General features: G+C 43.7%; 1 protein-coding gene across 12 annotated transcripts in view; it reads left to right on the forward strand.

Annotated features, from left to right (window-relative positions):
- FAM114A1 (family with sequence similarity 114 member A1) overlaps positions 1 to 16,689 on the forward strand; it is a 76,002-nt gene that overhangs the window by 36,449 nt on the left and 22,864 nt on the right. For 9 of the 12 annotated variants that reach the window (XM_024246144.3, XM_063723795.1, XM_063723793.1 and 6 more), the window contains 3 exons: positions 1,911 to 2,045; positions 8,231 to 8,383; positions 16,012 to 16,135. In XM_024246144.3, coding sequence (XP_024101912.1) covers positions 1,911 to 2,045; positions 8,231 to 8,383; positions 16,012 to 16,135 — 412 coding nt within the window. The remainder of the gene's footprint in view (positions 1 to 1,910; positions 2,046 to 8,230; positions 8,384 to 16,011; positions 16,136 to 16,689) is intronic. The other 3 variants (XM_063723799.1, XM_054553827.2, XM_063723800.1) reach the window with 1 other exon arrangement.

Raw genomic sequence — 16,689 nt, forward strand, 5'->3', positions numbered from 1 at the left:
TCAGCCTCCCAAGTAGCTGGGATTACAGGTGCCCACCACCACACCCAGCTAATTTTTGTGTTTTTAGTAGAGATGGGGTTTCACCATGTTGGCCAGGCTTGTCTTGAACTCTTGACCTCAGGTGATCCTCCCGCCTCGGCCTCCCAAAGTGCTGAGATTACAGGTGTGAAGGTGTGTTTCTTACTATGTAAACTAACTAGTTTTTCTAAAAATATGGCTCGTGTCTCATTTATTCATTCATTCATTCATTCATTCATTAAAAGAAAAACAACAACACAAACATGATTAGCCCTCACTATGTTCCAGTATCTATGCTAGATCTTGGATATATGCTGGCAAACAAGAGGGCACAATATCCCAGAGGACTGAGGCAACTGAACAAATAAACACAATGTAATTCGGGAAGAGGTGAGGGCTGCGGTCAAACATGAGAGTATCTCACCCAGACCTTGGGGTCAGGACATGCCAGAAATATAGAAAATGACTGGTCTTCTCCTTGCTATTTGAGGACCTCTAGACTGGGGTGGGGTGAAGTAAGGAGGAGCAGCAAATCTGTCTTGGGAGTCAAATAGCAATACAAGTCAACCACCCCCGTGGGGGGTTTGTAGGATGAGAGATGGATGGAGCTCTGTCAGTATCTCTGGTATAAGAAATGAATTCACGGCCTATCTGAGCTACCAAGAGGGCACTCTGAGTTTGTCTTCAGCAGCCTCACATTCCTTTCTGTGTTCTCTCCAACCTTCCTGACCCCTTTTTCCCAAGTTCCAGACACTACCCCTCCAGGTCTATCCTTAACACAAATCCCTATGCCCTTTCTTCCACAATTTTATTCTCAATAAAATAATTTTTCATAGGATGTTAGCAGGCACTAAGTCAAATTCACAGAAGTGTGAATTGCTGCTGTCCCATCATCCCCCCGAAGGGTGTGCACTGAAAACTCTGATTTATAGCATGATTACTGGTTGGCCCCCAAATCTAAAAACAAAGTCCAAATGCCCAAGATGAAAATAAAGTATATTAATTCTATGAAATTAAATATTTCTATTTAAATGATAATTATGAAGATTGGAAAATGCATATCAGTAATAATATAATAAAATACAATTTATATCATTTTTATGTATGGTGGGAAAAAACACAGATGTATGCATATTATAATTGCAGTTATACAGTTGGAGTGTATGTATGAAAGAGTTGCAAAGAAATGTACACAGTTCTGTTCACTTGAATAGTTTATGTGTGAGTAAGTCTGGGCTATTTTAATTTTTAAAAAAAGGCAACAATGACTGACAAAGGGATTTGCAGGAGGATAGCTATATAATACACCAGTTTCTAAAGCCAGAAGTACAAGGAAATCAACCTGTCTTATTTCATGGATATACTAATTATAGGCGGTTATTGCTAGTTTCTGAGAGTATGCAAGAACCATCTGAAACAGCCTGAGGGTCTTACCCTCCAGGGCCCTAGATTAAAGAATTCCCTAAATTAGCAGGACTATTTGACATTTTAATAGACTGCTCCAAGCAACTCTGTTACTTGGGTTAAAAAATTTTTAAACAGAAACAGCAATTGGGTCACCTGTTAATTTTATGTCTTAGATACACATCTGTTCATACACAGACAGCCAGTAAAATTAATCCCTTTGTGGGATTAATTTTATTTTATGTGCTTTGGTTTTTTTCTAAGCATCAGTTTTTAATAACATTGCATGTCCTACAAATTATATGACATATGCTTTTCCAAGGAAAAGAAAATAGGATTAAATGGATGATAAATCTCCTGATGAGAAAAAATTGTGACTTTATATTGATTTTAATATTTGAAGATAGTGCCAGTTACCTAGGAGGTGCTGACCACTGCGAAACAGCAAAACCTAAAAAAGTAATCTCATGCAGTTATCTCATCTGAAGGGTAAAAGCGTCTTAACTGGAGGCCTTGATGCGTTGGAATTCATCGGCAAGAAAACCATGAATGTCCTTGCAGAAAGTGACCCGGGCTTTAAGCGGACCAAGACGCTCATGGAGAGAACTGTTTCCTTGTCTCAGGTTGGATTATATACTTTTGCAATTTTTTCTTTCAGTCAATAAAGTAAATAACTTTTTTATTTGTCTTTTTGAATAGCTAATTTAAAGCATGTGATTCGAATCAAATGACACCAAAGAGCAGAGAGAGAAAACTGAGCTTCTAATACCCCCGTTTCCCCAGTCACTTAATTCCTCAGAGGAGACAATCACTGTTAACAGTTTCTTAAGGATTCTATCAGAGACCGCATAGAGATATGGATATAGATCTATAGATGCAGCTATACATAAATATACAGATGTAGAAGTACATATGTATGCATGTGGATAGATAGACATGCACATAAATACACACATACTTTTTCAACCCAGTGGTAGCATACTAAACACACTCTTGTTCCTTGCTTAATTCACTTAATATTATTTCTTGAAGATGATCCATTTATGTCATGGTATGCATCCTATCTCTACCACTTAGTAGCTGCGTGACCTTGGGCAAGTTACTTAGCCCCTCTGTGCCTCAGCTTACTCTTCTGTACACTGGGGATAATTTAAATACCTATCAATAACTTTGTTGTGAGGATAAGCTGAGTTAGAATAGAACCCAGCTCTTAGTAAGCATTCAGAAATGTTAGTTGTTGTCATTGCTGTTATTATGTGTCAGTATAATAGGTGGAAATGGTATCTCATTGGAATTTTAAATTCTATTTCTCTTGATATGTGCAAGGATGGTCTTCTTCTCTCACACTTCCAGCACTAAAGTTTTCCAGCCCTTCTTGCAAAACATAAAACAAAGAATTCAATCTGTCTTTGCTTACTTACAATAGTTAAGAAAATTGGAAATAATATTTGTCTTATTTTCCAAATATGACTCTAATTTTAAACTTGCTTTTCCAGATGGAACATGCCTAGCTTACCCCACAGTCTAGGCATGCCCCAGTCCACCTCCTCTGTGAGAGACTGATACACCAGGTCTCTGTGCTTTCCTGAAATCAGAGGCAGCTGATGCAGCAGTGGGATTTTGTAAACGTCACAGGCAGGACTTGGTACTAGGAACCCATGAAGGTTGCCTTCATGAACAGCTATCACTGAGAATATGTTCATGGCAACCCCTAGAAGCTTTTGTTTTAGGCTATTTCTTCTTGTCTCTTCTGGAATAACCCAAATATGAGCACTCTGATGTTATAGTTCAGGGAGGGACTTTGCAGGATCATCTAGACCATCACCCTCCTGCTCCTTGAAAAAGAAGATAGATGGCTGGGCACGGTGGCTCATGCCCGTAATCCCAGCACTTTGGGAGGCCAAGGCGGGTGGATCACCTGAGGTCAGGAGTTCAAGACCAGCCTGGCCAAGACGGTGAAACCCTGTCTTTACTAAAAATACAAAAAAAAAAAAAATTAGCTGGATGTGGTGACGAGCACCTGTAATCCCAGCTACTCAGGAGGCTGAGGCAGGGGAATTGCTTGAACCAGGGAGGTGGCGGTTGCAGTGAGCTGAGATTGTGCCACTGCACTCTAGCCTGGGCAACAGAGCAGGACTGCATCTCAAATAAAAAAGAAGAAGAAAAAGGAAAATAGATTAGTATTAGTTAGGTAATTAGCACTAGATGTCATAAAAGAGCAACCACCCCCAGGTATCAGTGTGGCTTAGAACAAAAAGGTTTACCTTTCGCTCTCACAAAGTACAGCATGAACATTCCTGCTCACACAGGAGACTCGTCCCAGGGGGCTCTCATGGGTAGCACACTTCTGAGCCCACATCTTCTGGCCTCATCATCTTGAAATGCCTTACTTCCAGCCTCACAGAGAGGGGATGTGGAAGGCAATATCTGGTATTTCAGAAAGTGACGAGTGCCATGGGGAAAAAGACGAAGTAGAACAGGAAGAGGTGATCAGGAATCAGGAATGTGGGTGGGAGGGGCAGGCTGAGTGTTAAGTAGGATAGTGAGGGGGCCTTGGGCAGATGATGACATGTGAGCAAATCCTTGAAGGAGATGAGACCATTGGCCATGCAGGAACCTGAGTAAAGCTCATTCCAGGCCGAGGGAGAACTCATGCAAAGGCCCTGAGTCAGGAGTGTCTGGTATGAACACAGAACAGCAGGATGCCCGTGATGGAGAGGAGTGGCCCCGAGTGAGAGTTGTTGAGGAGAACATCAGAGTGGTGATAGAGAGTAGGTGATAGCAGATTGTGGCGGACGTTCGTAAGGACCTTGGGTTTGATTGTTAGTGAAACGGGGAAACCATTGCAGCATTTTGAAAAAAGAAGTGACAGAATCTGATTTGTGCTTTAACTCTAGTTCCTGGGTAGAAAATTGGCTGGGAGGACCAAGGGCGGGGAGACTGGTTAGAGTGAGTATCAGTGTGTGCCCTCCCAGAAACAGACACCAAGATGGGCTTAAACGTGCAAGGATTTCATTAGGGGAAGTGCTTGTGTGAGAGAAAATGGGGAGGGAGCCCAGGAAGGCTGGGAGAACCATTAGACCAAGATGCCAGTCCCACCCCAGTGAAGAGAAGAGGGTGAGAAAAAGGGGTGGAAGTGTCCCAGACTGCAGTGCGGCCTGGGAAAGGCTGGGCGAAGCCATGGGAAAGCGCTTCAGCCAAAGGCTGCTGATAAAGGAGACCTCATCTTCCAGGAACAGGTCTGCCTTAGTGCCCTGCTGCACCAGTGATTGGCAGGGAGGAGCTGTGGGAGGCTGAAGGCTGAATTTCAAAGTCCGGCATTTATGCTCCCAGGAGTAAGAAGGAGGTCTGCAGGTTGCACTGCCACACCCTCCGCTGGAGGCAATTGCACTTTCAATTGCTGTTATCTAAACAAGAAATAATGGTGACCCCGTGCAGCATGGAGGCCTTGTAGGTAGTGAGGAATGGCTGATTCTGGGTATAATTTGAAGATAGATCCAGATCACTTGTTGGAATGAATGTGAGCTGTGAGATGAAAGGAGTTGTCAGGGATGGCTCCAAGGTCTTTCGGACAACTGGAAGGATGAAGCTCACATATTTTTCCTTTACACATTAAAGAAATATATAACTATGGAAACTAGAAGCGTGCACGCATGCACTACCTACATTTCTCACGTATTTTTATCCCAGTGGCACAGGGAATACTCTTTCTTTTTCTTTCTTTCTTCTTTTTTTTTTTTTTGAGACAGAGCCCTCACTCTGTCCCCCAGGATGGAGTGCAGTGGCGCGATCTTGACTCACTGCAACCTCCGCCTCCTGGGTTCAAGCAATTCCCCTGCCTCAGCCTCCTGAGTAGCTGGGATTACAGTGTGCATGACCACGCCTGGCTAATTTTTGTATTTTTGGTAGAGACGGGGTTTCACCATGTTGGCCAGGCTGGTCCCAAACTCCTGACCTCAGGTGATCCGCCCTATTCGGCCTCGCAAAGTGCTGAGATTACAGGCATGAGCCACCGCGCCCAGCCAAGCACAGGGAATATTCTTTAAATAATGCGAGGACAGGGAGTCCTTGGATTCCACACATGGATGTCTCCATAGCTTCTCTGTGTCAGGAATTCTTCCAGGCCAGGATCATTCCCTGCTGTTGAAACCCACTTCTCTTTCTTTTCCAGTGGGAAAATAGAACCAGCATCCCTTGTCGAGCTGGTTATCCCTTAGGTAGCTTTAATTTCACTCCCCAGTTTTGTTTTGCTTAGTTTTGTTTTGTTTTGTCTTGTTTTGTTTTGAGATGGAGTCTTACTCTGTCATCCAGGCTGGAGTGCAATGGCGCAATCTTGGCTCACTGCAACCTCCTCCTCCCGGCTTCAAGTGATTCTCCTGCCTCCCTCCTGAATAGCTGGGATTACAGGTGCCCGCCACCACGCCCAGCTAATTTTTTGAATTTTTAGTAGAGACAGGGTTTCACCATATTGGCCAGGCTGGTCTTGAACTCCTGACCTAGTGATCGGCCCACCTCGGCCTCCCAAAGTGCTGGGATTACAGGCATGAGCCACCGCGCCTGGCCTACTCCCCAGTTTTGAGTGAGCCCACATCATTCCAGAGTGACCCTTTCCCTTTCTCTTCAATTTCATCCCTTCTTTCTTCTCTCCCAAAGCCCACATTCAGAGGTGGAAGCTGGTGTAGAGAAAGGAAGTGATTTCAGTGTCACTTTGTTATTTTATTTTACCACCACCAAGCCCTGAGATCAGTGGGGGTAATTAGTTTTTATTGCCAGTGTTAAAATTTTCCAGTGATGGTTTCATTGGGTTGTTTGAAAAACTTTAAGATTCAGAGTCTGTGCTAATTTAGTCTTAAAGACAGACAGGAGAGAGAATTCTCTTTGCGGCCCTGTGGGTTCTGGGCAGACAACCTCGAGAACCCAAAAGGAAATGAGGCTGATTGTTTTTCTGGCACACAATAAAAACCAAAGTCTATTCTTCAGTTCTCTTCCCGTGTGACCTTGTGATGGTGGCCAGTGTCTTTACGGTGCTCTCCACAGAAATTAAAGAAGCCCATAAACGTAATGCCTCAGTAAACTTAATGAGGAATCACATAAAAGATGCTTAGAATCAAAGAAAGCAAGTGCAGAAAATTGAGAGTGACTGATGGACTTGTGTTTATTTGTTGTCTTTTTGTTTAACCAACAAAAAATAACTGGAGAAAAGTTATTAATGGGGAGAGGAAAATTGGTTCACAGTCATATTTCTGGAAACCAGCCTTAAGAATCTATAAGCTAATATTCTTTTTTGTTTTTTTGTTTTGAGACCAAGTCTCACTCTGTTGCCCAGGCTGGAGCACAACGGCGCAATCTCGGCTCACTGCGCCTCCGGGTTCAACTTCCACCTCTCCTGCCTCAGCCTCCTGAGTAGCTGGGATTACAGGCATGCACCACCATGCCCGGCTAATTTTTGTATTTTTAGTAGATACGTGGTTTCACCATGCCAGGCTGGTCTCGAACTCCTGACCTCAAGTGATCTGCCCACCTCAGCCTCCTGAAGTACTGGAATTACAGGTGTGAGCCACTGCGCCTGGCCCTAAGTTAATATTCTTAATTGCAGTAAGTATATGATGACAAATACATTATGAGTTTATATTTATTAATTTTTAAATTGAGGAAATTTAATAACCACACACAAAAAATATTTTAAATATTAAAACTCGGCCAGGTGCAGTGGCTCATGCCTGTGATCCCAGCACTTTGGGAGACTGAGCCAGGCAGATTACCTGAGGTCAGGGGTTCAAGACCAACCTGGCCAACATGGTGAAACCCCACCTCTACTAAAAATACAAAAAAATTAGCTGGCTGTGGTGGCGGGTGCCTGTAATCCCAGCTACTCAGGAGACTGAGGCAGGAGAATCACTTGAACCTGGGAGGGGGAGGTTGCAATGAGCTGAGATTGTACCATTGCACTCCAGGCCGGGCAACAAGAGCTAAACTCCATCTCAAAAAAATAAAATAAAATAAAAAATTATAACTTAGAAAAAATCAGACCAGCTTATTTCTGCTTTGATGTCTGTGTAGGTGCAGGACTTGAAGTTAATCCTGTCATAAGAGATTCAACTTTTCAAGCATACATAAAACTCGCTCATTATAGAAAATTTGGGGACTTTAGAAAATAAGAAATTTGGCCAGGTGCAGTGGCTCACACCTCTAATCCCAGCACATTGAGAGGCTGAGAGAGGAGGATCACTTGAGGTCAGGAGTTTGAGACCAGTCTGGCCAACATGGTGAAACCCTGTCTCCACCAAAAAATACAAAAATTAGCTGGGTATGGTGGCAAGGGTCTGTAGTCCCAGCTCCTCAGGAGGCTGAGGCAGGAGAATTGCTTGAACCCGTGAGGCAGAGGTTGCAGTGAGCCAAGACTGTGCCACTGCACTCCAGCCTGAGCAACAGAGTGAGACTCCATCTCAAAATAAATAAATAAAATAAAATAATAAGAAAATAAGAAAGTTAATCACTCATGTGGGAAACACCTTAGTGGAAACCACTGTTAAAGCTTTTGGTGTGTTTCTTACCAGTTTATTCCCAGGCATTGAATTTTTGCTTTGTTTTGCCTTTCACATAATGAACATGTAAAATGTGAAGCAGGATATGATGTAAAAGTTATCAATAGTATCAATCAAAAAAATCATTTTTTAGAAATTCTGAAGTGACCAGAATCTCCCCCTCTCCAACACAAAGTCAGTCCTCCCTACCTCCCCCATGTCTTATGCAGGAAATGGTGCCTTTAAATATACATCCAGAGTACAAACATAGTGTATTTCTGCAGATGTTAAGGGAAGCTAAGGAGAAGGAGAAGCGGAGACTGGCACAGCAGCTCACAATGGAGAGAACTGCACACTATGGGATGCTGTTTGATGAATATCAAGGCTTGTCACACCTGGAAGCCCTGGAAATTCTGTCCAATGAAAGCGAAAGCAAGGTACTTCTGCACTACTCCTTTGAAATGGCATACTTAGTCATGTGTTGCTTAAACATGAAAGAAACTGGAAAATCTGCCATTAAAAGATCTCATTTTTAGAGCCTCATTATTATTGTGCTAAGGTCACAAATACTGTACAATGTGATGACCCTCGAGCTCCATATCATCTCTTCTCTGTCCTATGACAAGCTATTACCCCACCCCAGCTCCAAAAAGGCTGGCACAGTAAAAGCCACCACTATCCCCCCACCTCATGGTACAAAAGGCTGCTCAGAAATGTAACTGTCCGACTTCTGGCCCTCTGCCTCCCTTTGGTAATGAAGTACCCAGGTCAGAGATGCCCTGCCAGCCCACATCTTCATTCCTACCCAATGAAAACAAAGCACTTGATGTTCCTTTTAGACTGCAGGGTTTTAATATATTTTGTCTTATGGGTTATATAGTTATTTATTCAGCCATCTTGTTAGGACTCCTGGGCCACAAAGGGCAGGATTATCCTACTGAAGGTTAAGGTTCTATTAGGGAATGCTCCCGTACAGACACCTGGGAAACCCAGCCTACCCAATGGCCCTGCACATTCATACTCCTCCACTTGGTCCCAGGAAAACAAAAGATGAATAGCAAAAGTTAGCAGGGTTTGGTGATTTTTTCCCCTTAAAGCATCTATAGTGGAGTGTGTGTGTGTGTGTGTGTGTGTGTGTGTGTGTGTGTGTGTTTATTTAGCAAGCACTTAATGGCACTTACATAGCCACTATTCTAAATACCATAAAACTGTTAAGTTATTCAACTGTATATATGTGGCTGTTTTGTGGATGTCAGGCTGACTGTGCTCCGGAGTGGTTTTCTAGTGGAGGCCACCAGGCAGTACCCTCTGGGCCTCCGGAGAGGGAGGGGCCGTGGTGACATTCACTGAGGAGAGGCAGGTCCCTAGACAAGAAGCTCAATTTGACAGTGAGCCTTAGAATGGAGAAGTAGTTTTTGACTCTCCCTAGACCTTATCCTCTTATGTTTGGACTTTGAGCCATTCTTGATGCCTGTCTAATCAGAGAAAGACAACATCTGCCACATAACAGGCAACCAAGAACCAAATAGGATGGAGACATTGTCCCCTGCCCCAGATGATGGAGCTACATGTTACTCTGTTTATTTCCTTCTTTGTTATCCATGAGCCTTCAGGGAAAGTCTTGTGGTTAAAACTGTTCAAGAATAATTTTCAAAAAAATGCAAAATTGGGACTCTCATACAGATACAAAATGACCCATGTTAAAGGATTTATTTAGCTCATTAATTAATTCAGGGAACCAGGCAGATGTTATAAATGATTCAAAGGAAAAGCCAAAGAAGCACAAATGTGTATGGAGTAATATGTATGTGGCTATACACCATGGAATACTATGCAGCCATAAAAAAGAATGAGTTCATGTCCTTTTCAGGGACATAGATGAAGCTGGAAACCATCATTCTCAGCAAACTAACGCAGGAACAGAAAACCAAAACTGCATGTTCTTACTCATAAGTGAAGTTGAACAATGAGAACACATGGACACAGGGAGGGGAACATCATACACTGGGGCCTGTCGGGGATGGGGGGGGGCAAGGGGAGGGATAGCATTAGGAGAAATACCTAATGTAGATGACAGGTTGATGGGTGCAGCAAACCACCATGGCATGTGTATACCTATGTGACAAACCTGCACGTTCTGCACATGTATCCCAGAACTTAAGTATAATAATTAAAAAATATATGAAGCTGCCGATAGACACAAACCTGCTTTTCCACGTAGGGGAGGTTGTCCTCCCACCGCACAGAATTCATTCACATGACTATTGACAACAATGGCTTTGCATTGTTGTCAGCTACAATTTACAGAGTCATAAAATTGCTCCCATAAATTCAAAATCCAATAGTCCAGTAAGATGTGCTCTAGAAAATGCAGTTCTTAGCCGAGCGCAGTGGCTCATGCCTTAATCCCAGCACTTTGGGAGGCCGAGGTGGGCAGATCACCTGACGTCAGGAGTTCAAGACCAGCCTGGCCAATATGGTGAAACCCCATCTCTACTAAAAATACAAATAAATAAATAAATAAATAAAAAGCTGGGCATGTTGGCAGGTGCCTGTAATACCAGCTACTCAGCAGGCTAAGTTAGGAGAATCACCTGACCCTGGGAGGCAGAAGTTGCAGTAAGCCAAGATCGTACCACTGCACTCCAGCCTGGGCGACAGAGCAAGACTCTGTCTCAAAAAAAAAAACAAGGTCTGGGGTCAGACGTTATTTAATTAAACACCATGCAGAAGCTGTATGATTTTGGACCCCCTTACCTCAATCTCCTTATCTATGAAATGGGAATAATAAAACCTACCTCACAGAATTATTAACAGAATTAAATGCGATAATCCACGGAAAGCTAGTAGCAGCATGACTAACACAGAAGTAAGCACGGAATAATGTACACATGTTGATGACATTTGATTTTTATATGTATTCTTATGTCATAGACATTTGTTGTTATTATTAAAAATATCACAGGGGAGTGTGGCCCTGCTGTAAAAAAAAAATTACAAGATATCATGGTGGTGGAGAATGATTCCATTGTGGTGACTTCCATCACAGCTCTCAGCTGTGAAACAGCCCCAGGGCCCTGGAAAAGAGCCCCCAAGGACTTAGTTTCCAGGAAGAAGGTTTGGCCTTTGGAGGGGCACAGTTTACCCATTGCCTCCACAAGCTCTGCTTTCTTTCCCTAGCCTAGAGATTTTTGTGATATTCATAGTAAGGAAAATAAATTTTTGTCTTGACTTAGTAGTGATAGTTACTGGGTACTATAATAAACAGTCCTACAGGCCAGGCACGGTGGCTCACGCCTGTAATCCCAACACTTTGGGAAGCCGAGGCGGGCGGATCACCTGAGGTCAGGAATTCGAGATCAGCCTGAGCAACATGATGAAACCCCGTCTCTACTTAAAAAAAAAAAAACAAAATTAGCCGGGCATGGTGACACATGCCTTTAATCCCAGCTATTCGGGAGGCTGAGGCAGGAGAAACACTTGAACCCAGGATGTGGAGGTTGTGGTTAGCCGAGATCGCGCCATTGCATTCCAGCCTGGGCAACAAGAGCGAAACTCCGTCTCAAAAAACATAATAAATAAATAAACAGTCCTACAAATGTATGGGTCAAAAACAGTAAGAGTTATTCTTCACTCCTGTAGTAGTCCAAGATAGGAGTGTCTGGTCAGCAGGCAGCATTCTTGCATTTAGGGCTTCAGGAACCAGGCTGTGTCCGTCTTGTGGCTCCTCTAGACCCGTTCCAAGGTACGCAGGCCTCCAGCAAGAAAACAAATGGAGGCTTAGATTGAGGTTGACAGATGTAGCGAATAAAAATACAGGATGACTAGTTACATTTTAACTTTAGATGAACAATGAATACTTTTTCAGTATAAATGTGTCCCATGTAATATTTGGGACACATATGTAGAAAATATTCACTGTTTATCTGAAATTCAAGCTTAGCTAGGCGTCCTGTATTTTATCTGGCAACTGTACACATACCAAGTATTTAAAAGTTAAATAATTCTGGGGCCAGGCACAGTGGCTCACACCCGTAATCCCAACACTTTGGGAGGCTGAGGTGGGCAGATCACTTGAGGCCAGGAGTTCGACACCAGCCTGACCAACATGGCAAAACCCTGTCTCAACTAAAAATACAAAAATTAGAGCCAGGCATGATGGCACTTCCTGTGGTCTAAGGTAGATGTAAAACTGGGTGAGCTGGCTGGGCACAGTGGCTCACGCCTGTAATCCCTTTGTAAGCACTTTGGGAGTCCGAGGCAGGTGGATCACCTGAGGGCCAGGAGTTTGAGACCACCCAGGCCAACATGGCAAAACCCCATCTCTACTAAAAATACAAAAATTAGCCGGGTGTGATGGCACATCCCTGTAATCTCAGCTACTCGGGAGGCTGAGGCACGAGAGTCACTTGAACCTGGGAGGCGGAGGTTGTAGTGAGCCGAGATCGCACTACTGCACTGCAGCCTAGGCAACAGAGTGAGACTCTGTCTCAAAAATAATAAAAACTAAAAAGTTAAAGAATTTTAGAAACAAATTGTTAAAGAAAATGTATTCCATCCTCTTACCTTGACAAACATACTTGCATAATGACCTGGAAGGCCAAGTTCCCATTTGAATTCCCAGACTCCTCAAATTTCTACACTCCGCTTCAGCCTGCCGGCCTCCTATCTGCAGCTCTCTCTCTCACCCCAGGGAACGTTATGTGGCTGTGGGAGGCTGCGCTAGTTCAAGCTCCAGCCATACCCCCTGTAAGCAGCCACCTCTTAGCTATCCCTTGGGCTGAGGGATACACAGCCAGTGGCACCGTCCCACTGTCAGGAGTACAGCCTAGGGAAGAGTTCCATGCAAGCTGTGAGAGGGAACCTTTGGTGACCTGGCGAGTGTTCTAGAATGGAGATGTGGGCTCTGGTTGGGTCTGGGGACTCCCCTGTGTTGAAGCCTAAAGGCAGTGTTGGATTTCCCTGCCCTCTGAGGCCTTATTGTCTTCTGAGTCACATCAGCATAAGGAGAGAGAGTGCAGAGAGGACACTCCCATGTTTTAAAAGCCTTGCCCAGAAATGATGCACATCATCCCTGCGGACAGTCCATTGGCTGAAACTCAGACCCCGTCATGGAAATATAAGGAATTATTATCGTTACTATTTTACTAGATTGATTCTAGGATGGCAACAGGCATGGCGATGTGGTGTTTGATAAAAGTTAAAGAGAAACTCATCATTTTCAGCTGGGCGCGATGGCTCACACCTGTAATCCCAGCACTTTGGGAGGCCAAGGTAGGCAGATCACTTGAGGTCAGGAGTTTGAGACCAGCCTGGCCAACATGGCAAAACCCTGTCTCTACAAAAAATACAAAAATTATCAGGGAGTGGTGGTGTGTAACTATAGTCCCAGCTACTCAGGAGACGGAGGCAGGAGAATCGCTTGAACCTGGAAGGAGGAGGTTCCAGTGAGCCAAGATTGCACCACTGCACTCCAGCCTGGGCAGCAGAATGAGACCCGTCTCAAAAAAAAAAGAACAGAAAAACTAATCATTTTTATCACCATTATACTCCGTAGTTAGAAATAGTAAACAAAAATCTTTACAATGGCAGCACACACCTCCTTTCAAGGAAAAGATTTATAAGACAGCCTCTCTACCCTGTGTCCTGAACAACACTTAGCACTGTGCCAAGCATGTAGTCAGCATTCCAGAAATATTTATGGAGAAGTGTGTGATTATGTCCTATTTATTATTGATTTGAACTAAAGATTCAATGCACATGGCCTTGGCATAATGCAGTGAGCTAGGAGAAAGCAGGAGAGATGCTGTAGTGGAAAGATGCTGACAAAAGAGTGCTTCGCTAAAGAGAACCCTTCCCGGGGGTGCCCCAAATGGAAAACCCCAATGCTTTCCCTTCCAGATGGTTGCCATCCGCCAGAAGACGTGGGCAAACACAAATGTTCCACAGGTCTGCATACCTTTTCACTAAGCATGGTATTCAAACACATTTATTCAATAATTAATGTTAGAAAACTGCTGTTTAGAAAATAGATCTGAAGCCTAAGAATACGTTGATGCACATCTGGGACTCTGTCCCCTAAACATGAGTGTGCAAGCTGAAATGAAGAGTCTGAGAAGGTCAGGGCAGAACAGAGTGGCGTGCAGCCATGAGTCTGGGCACATTTACTTCCACCTGCTGAAGTCCATGCTAATGGGTTTTGTGTTGATGACTTCCTGCAGAGCTTCCTCCCAGAGCCTCAGTGCTGGCTGCATTATGCCCTGGCAATGTGCTTTAGCAACTTTTAGGAAAATGGTGTCCTGGTATTCCAGATGCCCTCTCTACCTCTCTTACTTATCCTGATGTGCTCATCTATTACCATAATGAATATTAAAACCTATTCCAAAGAGGACTGTAGCTCCACTGCTGTCTCTCTCTCCAGAGCAAGAGTTTGACCTGCAGAATGAAAAAATAAAACTTTACTACTTTGTACTTATACTTAATATTTTATAAGGTGCCTTCCCTGTGCTCTTTTACCATTTTGGAAATTCAAATCAATCTTCAGAGAATGAGTGGCCATTTGTACAAATAATTTTTTTTTTTTGAGACAAGATCTTGCTGGAGTGCAGTGGCACAATCACGGTTCACTGCAGCCTCAAACTCCTGGGCTCAAGCAATCCTCTTACCTCAGCCTCTTGAGCAACTGAGACCACAGGCATGCACCAGCATGCCTGGCTAATTTTCTTAAATTTTTTTATAGAGATGGAGTCTCACTATGTTGATTGCTTGAGCCCTCAAACTCCTGGGCTCAAGTGATCCTCCCACCTCAGCCTCCCAAAATGCTGGGATTACAGGGGTGAGCCACCGTGCCTGGCCTGTACAAATAATTGTTAACTGTATACAGAGGATAGTTTCAAAAGAGGGGCTCTAAAGACAGTGAGCAGGGATGACGTCAGTCCCAGCATCACCTCCTCTGTGAAGCCCTCCCTGTGTGTACCCTCTCAGTTCCCCAAGGGGGAAGGACAGCGCCCTTCCTAGTGCCTCCCTCCACTGTACCCTCCTCTCGTGCCTGTCATAGTTGTTCTTGGTTGACACAGCCTCACTCCTTTAGACTGCAAGATGTTGGAGAAGAAAAATGTGTCTTGTGCATTTTTGTAACCCCAGTGTGATAACTGACATCTAGCAAGTGTATATGTGCATCTATAGAATGCGTATTTATTTATGTTTACATGTGGATGCATGTTTGTTTATTCATTTATTCATTCATTTATTTTTTGAGATGGAGTCTCGCTCTGTCACCAGGCTGGAGTGCAGTGGCGCGATCTTGGCTCACTGCAAACTCCGACTCCCTGGTTCAAGGGATTCTCCTACTTCAGCTTCCTGGGTAGCTGGGATTACAGGCACGCACCACCACACCCAGCTAATTTTTGTATTTTTAATAGAGACGGGGTTTCACCCTTTCGCCCAGGATGGTCTTGATGTCCTGACCTTGTGATCCGCCTGCCTCAGCCTCCCAAAGTGCTGGGATTACAGGCGTGAGCCACCACACCCGGCCGTATGCATGTATATTTATAAGTATTGAGCATCCCTCTAAGTATTTTAAGTAGATTACTTCATTTAACCCTCAAAACAACCTTATAAGGAAGGTGCAATTAGTTTCCATTTTACAGATAAGGAAGCTGAGGCATTAAAAGGTTCAGTAAGTTACCGAAGGTCATAGTAAGTGAGGAGCTGACATTTGACTGTGGGGTTGATGTCGAACTGCATTTTTAACCACTGTAATAGAAGAGCTACCACCACCATTTATGCAGCACATACTGTGTGCAGTTGTGCAAAGTATTTCACATTTTGTATCTCATTTACTCCACAAAGAATCTCCCTTTAAAAATGAGAAAACTGAGACCCAGAGAGCTTATCTAACTTGCCCAAAGTTGCACAGTTAATATGCATCAAGCCAACATTCAACCCGGCAATACCTCCCACACCATGAATCACTTTGGTCCTGGGAAAACTGGGGACTGCTGTATGTAAACGTTATTAATGAGAAGAAAAGATGACAGTTGTGCTGACCTATTTCTTTTTTCAGGTTCAGTCATTTTTAGCATCACTTGATGGAGAGAAGCTGGAACTCTTAAAAAATGACCTAATTTCCATTAAAGACATCTTTGCAGCCAAAGAATTAGAGAATGAAGAAAATCAAGAAGAACAAGGTAAAGGAAAATAAGTTAAATAGCAAGACAAACTGTTGGCATAATCTTTATGAAACTGCTGTTACTGAACACAGCCCTTTGAATTACTTAATCAAGTGCTCCTCCTCCAGGCTTCCAAAATACACTGTGCATCTGCTCTTGTTACAGGAGCTGGTCACATTGATTTATAACACTCTCTTTCACTGGGCAGGAACTCCTATTGTTCCTCTGGTGTTCGGCACAATCCCTGGCACATCACAGGCATACAATAAATGCAAATGCGTATGGTCAGATGAACAAAGACTGCAATGTGCTAAACAGAGCCCTGATGACTAGAGTTTATGCTGCCACTTTTTTTTTTTTTTTTTTGAGATGGAGTCTCGCTCTGTTGCCAGGAGTGCAGTGGCGTGATCTCGGCTCACTGCAACCTCCGCCTCCCAGGTTCAAGTGATTCTTCTGCCTCAGTCTCCTGAGTAGCTGGGATACAGGCGCTTGCCACCACGCCCAGCTAATTTTTGTATTTTTAGTAGAGACAGGGTTTCACTATGTTGGCCAGGATGGTCTCGATCTCTTGA

Source organism: Pongo abelii, chromosome 3, assembly GCF_028885655.2.
Source record: "Pongo abelii isolate AG06213 chromosome 3, NHGRI_mPonAbe1-v2.0_pri, whole genome shotgun sequence".
In the NCBI taxonomy this organism is placed as follows: Eukaryota; Metazoa; Chordata; class Mammalia; order Primates; family Hominidae; genus Pongo; species Pongo abelii.